General features: G+C 35.4%; 1 protein-coding gene across 1 annotated transcript; it reads left to right on the top strand.

Annotated features, from left to right (window-relative positions):
* The first annotated feature begins 451 nt into the window (after positions 1–451).
* On the top strand, positions 452–7591 carry LOC149534347 (protein SPIRAL1-like 2). Its single transcript, XM_089807572.1, has 3 exons — positions 452–583; positions 6440–6750; positions 7205–7591. Exons 2-3 carry the CDS (start codon positions 6466–6468, stop codon positions 7286–7288), a joined length of 369 nt encoding a protein of 122 aa, XP_089663698.1. The 5' UTR covers positions 452–583; positions 6440–6465; the 3' UTR covers positions 7289–7591.
* Positions 7592–8951: the final 1360 nt, after the last annotated feature.

Below are 8951 nucleotides of genomic sequence, written 5' to 3'. Positions count from 1 at the left end.
GAGTTTTCTAAATACAGATTAACAAACAAACAAATAACTCTTAAATGAAAATATTTAAAATATATATAGTAATAGACACATTCTAACATTTTTAATTCCTTGATTCATCATTATCATACAAAGTTACCAACAACATATATATTTTAAATATCTACTAATAATATTTACCGTTGAAAAAGTTGGTCATTTTCTCTTTTCAAAATATAAACCACCCGAAACCTTATACGGGGGCCACAAAAACAACTTTAGTTCAAAAAAATCTTTCACTTTCAACTTCTAAACTTATGCCCCACCCCACACATACCCCATGTGACCGTACTTTATTCTTTTTATTGAAAGGATTAACACTTGCCGCTCCTCCCATGTGACTCTGAGACTAAGTCGTCTTCCTTTTCACTTTCCTCCCATCCTATTTCTATATAACATATCGGCTTTGCTTCACTTTCAATTTGAGCTTCTCTTGTTGTGGTTGCCTCTCGCTGGATTTGGACGGCTTGCTTTTGCCTTGAAGGAAGAGTCGCTCAGATCTCCATCAAATACTTCGCTTTCATCCGCGCAGATCTGACAGACGTTCTGCACAGAGGTGAGTTCTTCTTTACCCTTCTTTTTGGTTTTGAATTTGCAGCTAATCTGGATGCTCATTGCCCCTTTTCTCGACAAATCGAGCCATTCAGAGGCCCTTTTTGATGGCATTGTATGAATCCGGGGTTCGCACTTGTCTATCAACACACATTATCCTTTATAACTTGTATTGCATTCTACTGCAACAACTTGTGGGATCTTAGGCGACTGCAGTTCTTGCACCCTAAACTTTTGCTTTAATGTGGTATCTGACTCATTTTTGGCCTCTGCAAGTTTAAAGATCCTTCTTTAAGCTTCGAAATAAGGAATGTGTTAGGGTTTTCTTTTGTTAGCACGTTCTTTTTACGGTATCCGAGATCTGTAAAAATCGGTTTATGGTTGAGGTTAATGCTCGAGTTACGGCCCGTATACTGTCCGCGTTTGTCGATGCGAAATAATTACCCTCGAAGACTGCTACGTCTTACGGTCGGCAGACTGTCTGACTGTATTGACGTGAGGAATAATTATCCTCTAAGATTGCTATGGTTTCACGGAGTTGGCTAGTTAAAATTTATTATCAGTCTTGCTGAGAAAAAATAAGGGTTCTTTAGATGTTTCAATTCCTTCTGGTATTAAATTTAAGCAAATGTGATGGATTTTAGATATGAAACTAATAAAACTATAAACCAATAGTTGATCGTATGAGAACATAATTCCATAAATGTCATGCCAGCTGCCGTATAGGCATGATTTAGGAAAATTTTAGCCGGCCCTGTTTTGAACAGTAACATAAAGGTTATCGCTATATATACGCGGCCTCTTTACAAGACTTTTCCCAAGGAAATTATTTTAATACTGTAATGCAGATCGAAAATAGGAGGGCAATCCCCTTTCACGAGATTGCTAATAGTTAGGGTAATTCTTTTACCCTCAGGATCCCATCATCAAAATGTGGAAGCTATTATTTGTTTTGTTCTACAAGACATTTCTTGCATATTTCCTTGAAGGATTCTCTGGGGCAAGGTAAAATTTTTGGCCCCATGGTTGCTTCTAATGGCTGTTTGTATAGTGACAGGAATAGTATTTTATTTTTTTGTTGTGGATATTGCGTCATGTTGCTGTCTGACCGTTGAGAAAATTTTTACCCAAATCAAATATATGACATTATGCAATGTATTTACTGTGCCAAACTAATAGTGATTTTAATGCCATGCTCTGCAGAATTGGCTTATGACTGAAGCCTTTTGCTGATGGGGTGAAGTATATCATAGACTGTTGATCTTTTTTAAAGTTGCCTTAAACTACTAATAGGCACCTTACAATGTTTTGAGTCTTTAAGTCCCTTTTCCATTCCATGATGTTCAAAGTCCTTACTATTTGCCAAAAGTTGATCACTCTACTTGGATGAGGATCTTTTGTTTCTCAAATTGAATTAACTCAGATATCGTATATTTTATGTCCTCCAAGAAATTTGTTGTTTGCACTGAATAGAGATTCAGTTTTCTCTTTGAGAAATTTAACGCCTTTGGAAAATTAGCGTCAAGTTTCTTGTTGCAAAGTGATGGTCCTCATTGGATCAATTTTTGAGTTTATCTTTAAATGACAATTGGTTTTTTTAAAGAGGACCATTGTTTGCGAATGTTGATAAATTGAATGATTTTACTGGTTCAAATTTGAGACATTTTCTTTCAGTGGTATCATACCTTTGTATGATCTTCTAAAGTGCCTTTCCCTTGAAGCCAAATTTTGACTTAAGGTAAGTTCATAATGTGTGTCAAGATGAATAGAATTCAGATATTGATACACTGTTTGATGGGTAACATAAATATGATAACATTTTTTGTTTATACTGGTTATGGGATTTGACTGAGTATCTAAAAGTTATTATTGCCTTTAACATTTGGTCTGGAATGAAAACTTTGCTGAATGTTTTTCCACCGACACATTTTTAACATTAAATGCCTTAACCTTGATCAAGCCTTTTAAGGCTATGTTAAACTCAATGTGTTGGCTGAGGATAAATTCTTGATGGAGGGTAAGTTTGTAGTGTTTGGAAAATGTCTTAGGCTAGGATATGATACATAAAAATCTTATGACCTGGGGTTGTGATTCTGTTGTTTGCAAGGCTCTAATTTGTTATGAATCCGACCTACTAGATCGGTTGTGAAGCAGAAGTAGCATAACTTTTGTGAAGGTACTGAGACTGGCTGCATGGTAATCTCAAAGAACAATTTTTTTACAATATTTATGGTTTCATGATTCTTGCAAAAGGCTTACTCCTATTGCGTTGAGTTTGTTTAGTGTTTTATCTTTGTGGTCTGCCATATCTCACCTTTGCATTTTGTTTTTGATCAAGGAAAACAGGTTTTGAAGGGTGTCTGAAACCCTTAACACAAAAGATTTTCAATGGAGCTCTAACAAAGAGACTATGGACAAAAGAGGAAACAGGTCCCCAACCAACAAAGGGGGGACCAGGGCGGCCCTACAGATAACACAGTGCATTTCTGCCAAATACAACTCAACACAATTAAGACCCCCTATCCCCAAAAGAGTGGGATCTAAGAAGACGGTCTGAGGAATGTTGGGAATGTTTGTATTTTGCATTTTGTTGATGGCAGTAGTAGTAATGAATTTAGTACTTTTGGCTTGACGTTTTTTAGAAGATTTATTTCTATAACAGTTGCTTTTATTTTGTGTTTCTAGGTCCCTTAGTAGTCACTAGCTGTGTGTTTCTGTTGACGCAGGGTAAGTTTGTAATGTGTGCAAAATATCCTAGCGTAGGATACAATACATAAGATTTTTTGACCGAGTTTGCAATTCTGTTGTTATGATTCAAGGAGATTTAAAGAACGCAAGTCCTTTTTGGTAACTGTGATTGTTGCTTATCCTTCCAATATGTATGGGAAGAAATTGTAAGGGAGGGTATACCCTCTTAAAGGCCTTTGACCTGCATCAAAGACAAATGTGTGTGTGTGTGTAGGACATTTAATGTCCCGGGCAACTCTGGGGGTTTTCTTCTCCACTCTTTTCCCCCCAGTGCCTGCACTTTGAATGGGGAATAAACATTTGTAAAAGACTATTTACTAAAAGTTTTTTATTATATAATATATATATATATATAGGGCATTGAGTACTGGTAAAAAAAACAGTGATTGTTGCTTGCTAATTTATTATGAATCCTACCTTCTAGATTGGTTGTGAAGTTGAAGTAGAACAATTTTTGTGAAGGTACTATGACTGGCTGTACGGTAATATCAAAGCAGAACAATTTTTTGACAATATTTATGGTTTCACAATTCTTGAAAAGGTTGTTCATTACTCCTATAGTAGTAAGTTTGTTTAGTGTTTTATATTTGTGGTCTGCCATAGCTCTTTTACACTATAGTTGACGGCAATAGGAGTAAAGAATTTAGTGCTTTTGGCTTGTCATGTCTTAGAAGAGTTGTTTTCTATAACAATTGCTTTTATTTTGCATTACTAGGTCGCTGACTTCCAGGCTATTAATATTTTTCTTAAATACTGTTTTCATCTTCTGGATGTAAATCGTAAAATCATTTATTTTCATTTCATTTGTGCATTTGGAGAGCCTGTGTTGATGTTATATTTTGAGATTTTAATTTTAATTCTTTTCATGGTTGTGGTTCTTTTCAGTATTGGATGTAAATGGTAAAATCATTTCTTTTCATTTCATTTGCGCTTTAGGTGAGTCTGTGTTCATGTTATATTTTGAGATTTTTCATTTTAATTCTTTTCATGGTTGTGGTTGTTTTCAGTATTGGATGTAAATGGTAAAATCATTTCTTTTCATTCCATTTGTGCTTTTGGAGAGCCTGTGTTCATGTTATATTTTGAGATTCTCATTTTAATTCTTTTCATGGTTGTGGTTCTTTTCATTATTGTTTAGAGAAATGACAATATTTTTTTTTCTGTAATAGGAGTTGTAATGATATCTAATTTGCTAAGATTGACACGGGCTTTCTGTATTTTTGACTGTATTATTTGATTCTGTGTCATTTTAACTTCCTGGTTTGCTGTAGCATCTCTATGCCTTTTTGTTGGCAACACAATTGATGTATTTTTTTTGGCTTGGATCTCCTTAGATGTGTTGTCTCTAGCTGTTGCCTTAATTTTGTAGTACAACTTCAAAGACGCTTCTTAATTAGACTTACCTCTGCGTGAATGGTAGTTCAAAAAGTATCCAATATGCTTAATGTACATGGGCTTCCTGTATGTTTTAGTTGATGGTAGTTTGAAATCTTGATCTTGCTGATTTTGGGTACGTGAACAAGATAACAGGTTTGTGTATGTGGGTGCAGCAAATTTCTTCTTTGTTGGGTATAGGTACGGCCCACGGGTATGGCTGTAGTATGGCTGTACCTAATGTTCAAACATCAAATGATAAAATAAAATGTAAGTATAGTTGCACAACTATAAGAAGAGATGGCCCTGTAGCCCCTGATGTGGAAGCGGATATGTATGGGTATGTGGATGCAGATGGGTGCCACTCAGATGCCATCCACAGGCTTCTGTAAAAAACAGTCGCCCAGAAAAGAAAGGACTTCAAATTTTTTTTTTCACTGACAACACATAATTTTTTTTATTGTCCATACACTTAAACACTTTAGGATCATAAACAACCTTACTTTCCAATCACTTTATCGTTTATAAAGACAGTAATGACATTAGATGTTCAACTTACAACTACATCATGTTTGCATTCATTAGGATGAGTTGTTGTTGACAGTTGTCAACAAACTTGCAATACTAATCGCCAATACCCAGAGTAGAATATCCATTCTCTAAAGCCCTTATATGCATCCTGGGTGACTGATACTTGCTGGGAAACAGTGGATGCGGAAGCACAAGATCTTCATCTGACATGATTACCATTCTAGGCAGATTTGGTTTAATTCTGACCATTTCTGGACTGTTTAGACTAGCTAGATTTGTGTGATTAGATCTACATCTGGATTTTCCAATTCCTATATACATAGTAATTATATATATATATATATATATATATATATATTTTGATTTGTTTAATTTTGTATATATCTTTCATTTCTTTGCATACACATAGTATAAATATATGCACCCAAATGCATCCGAACCCAAATTAATAAATTTCCCACATCCCCTATCCACTTCCAGATCTGCATCCGAATCGGCAACTTAGCCATTAATCCATAATTTCTAATAATTAATTTGTTTAAATACTAAAATAATGTCATGTTTATATTTTCAAAATTTTTAATATTCAAGTCACAAAATGTCATTGTGCAATGAATATTTAAATGATAAATCACAATATATATTTAATATCCATATTCATCTCATCAGAAGCGTCAAGGTCAACATTAGATTGCCTCTCCTGATAGCCACATCCATGTCAAGTGCAAAAGCTAACATAACCTATAGAGACGTGGTCAAGCTGTGCAACTGTAGCATATAAATCAGTAACCAGCTAGGAGAAAAATGGTAAGAATGGGGAAGTTGTGTTTAAAAATGTAGGATTATGGGGGACGTTTTTTTTGTTGTTGTTTTTCTGACTTGTATGGCCTTTTTTTGGATGGCCGTAGGAAATTGATCCCTGGCCATATCCAAGTGTGAAACAGAATTGAACCCGAACATGGATTGAACCCAAACCATACCCAAACCCAAATCCACAAACCCAGTAGTGTAGATCTTGAATGATCCATCTCCCTGTTTGTTAAGTATATTTGACAAATTGTTTGTTTACAAAGGTCTTTTAATGTTTTTGGTATTTTGTAATTTAACATGCATTTTATTTTCTCGTGACAGAATTTTGTAGTTTAATTGCTCCAGAGATTTTGTGCAAATCTGACAAATTATTGAATGAACATTTGCCTGTTTACAGTTTGTGTGTCATATTTAGTTTGAAAGATGGGTCGTGGTGTTAGTAGTGGTGGTGGTCAAAGCTCCCTGGGTTACCTGTTTGGCAGCGATGAGCCAGCAAAAGCTGCTCCCGCCCGTGGACAACCTGTGCAGAATGTGGCACCTTTGACAAGTGATGCTCCAAGACCTACCAAGCCTCAGGAAAATGGACCTGCAAAGACTTCGAAGCCTCAGGAAAATGGACCAGAAGCTCCTGCGGGTGTACAGCTGAACCCCACAAACACTAATAACTATTTTCGAGCAGAAGGGCAGAACTGTGGCAACTTCATCACGGTAGGCCTATTTATTGTGTGGAATTTATTTTGCTAGCTCTGTGAGAAGGCCTGTAAAACAGGTGGCCATTTAATGTAATGAACATTTTGGGCTTTCTGTGTGCTTTAATTGGTCAAATATGTGTTAATAAATGGGTTCTTTGTTTGTTCAAGTCCTACAAACGTGACCATCGACCAAGATTGCTGCCTCTTGGATTCCTTTATAAGCTCTGATTAAGTAGCAAGCTAGCGAAACAAGTGGCCTTTACATGTAGTGAACATGTGGACTTCCTTTCTATGTTTCATTTATTCAAATAACTTTCAATAAATGGACCCTTGTTTGTTTGAGTCCAAAAAAATATATGAACTGAAAGTGCTGGCCCTTGGTTTCCTTTGGAAGCTCTGTTGAAGTCGTATTCTATGTTCTTATCTTTATTATAAGCTGATGTGGCTTTATGCTATATCTGATTTGGCAGGATCGACCCTCAACAAAAGTCCATGCTGCTCCTGGTGGTGGTTCATCCCTTGGATATCTGTTTGGTGGCCCACCAAGTAAATGAAAGTGATGGCACATTGGATTTCATGATTTGTGTCAAATTTGTTTTAGACACGTAGGCCAAACTCAAGCTTTTCTGAGGATAATCTACTTTGACAAACAATTGCTATTTTGTCAGTTAAAGTTTGACATATGTAATATATTTTATGCCTATGTTTTTTTGTTTTATTTCAAACCATTTAATTCTAAACAAGAAACTCATCTGGAGATTGTCATAACAATATCTGGAACTGCTATTCATGTGATATGAAATTTCAATGTAGATCTTTGTTGCATAATTGAAATTGAATGCACAAAAGTTGTATAATTTGAAATTTTAATGTAGATCTTTGTTGCTTATTTGAATGGATTAACATGACTAGATATGGATTTAAATTTATGGTCTTTGTTGCATAGATGAATTTGATAGCAACTTGTATAAGTGATATTTTTTATTTTGGGTTTGAAATGCTTAAACAGTATTCATTAGCTTTACTTTGATACTGTGAAATAAACAGTTGCCTTTTTCATCCTGTTATTATTTGTTAACATGTATGTTGATGTCTCAATGCCTCCTCTGATAACAATCAAGGAATTTCGATATTAGAATATTTCAACCAGATAATTACATTGTAATCATTTTCGAGCTATTAACAGATACAACTTCCAACATAACTAACAAAAAGAAACAGTATCTTTTGAGTCCTGAATCCTAATTCTGCAAACCCATACTAGGAGAATATTGCCTCTGATATTACAATTCCAAAATGGGGGAATAAAAACTTTACCTTTAGTTCATCATAGCATCAGGCTTAACATTACTTCACTATATGCAAGTAGTTTAAAAACAAAAAAAGACTAGGTATTTCAACAGAGCATAATTTATCATTCCATCCAGCAAACACATATTCTGCTGGGTCTGTGGCAACTTCAGTTGTTGAAGGAGCATTAGTATTGAAACCTCATTCAAATGTACAAGCCTCATTGTTCACACATGCAGAGTCTTCTGAGATATTTAAGTCCTTCATCATGTGTTCAAGTTGTTGCAGCTCCTCCGTATCTAGGAGCTACTTATATTGGTTTAACTGCCTGAATATCATCTCTATAGATAAGAACAGAGCCATCTTGGACCAGCATCATGACTCATTGCGATCTCCAGGGAGAGAGAAAACCTGTGACATAATAGAAAAAAATGGGTGAGTTTAAAGCCTAAACTCGGTCAAGTCTTTGATCCCTCTAATGAAAGACCTCATTCCTCTCTTTCCACAAAAAATCCAAGAACTTCACCTGTCAAAACCGACCAAAACTTATTAAGTCTAAGATCAATTACATCCCTACATAACCAGCAAGGATTTCACTCGAAGATAGCCCAGGCTGACTATTCCACACAATAAGGTAACCCAAGAAGATAACACAATCAAGGAATTTTGTGAAAAACAGCACTGTCTAATTGAAAAAATCAGTCACTGTCCGTGTAAATAATTTGAAAATTCAACAAGCTTCATTATGCCTATTTCATGAAAATGTATTGTATCTACCTGCTATGCCGGATTTTCTGTTTTATTAAAATTTGGAAGTGTTGGAGACAGCTGAAAGACATTTCTAATGCTTTTTAAGGCAATTATGAAGAACATTATTTCAATTGTATGAACGAAGTTGACTTGTAATGCATTAGAAGGAGACGGTGT

The sequence above is a fragment of the Cupressus sempervirens genome, chromosome 10 (genome assembly GCF_028749045.1).
Source record: "Cupressus sempervirens isolate cs-2001-9-10 chromosome 10, ASM2874904v1, whole genome shotgun sequence".
Lineage (NCBI taxonomy): Eukaryota > Viridiplantae > Streptophyta > Pinopsida > Cupressales > Cupressaceae > Cupressus > Cupressus sempervirens.
This window is presented reverse-complemented; position numbering and strand designations above follow the sequence as displayed.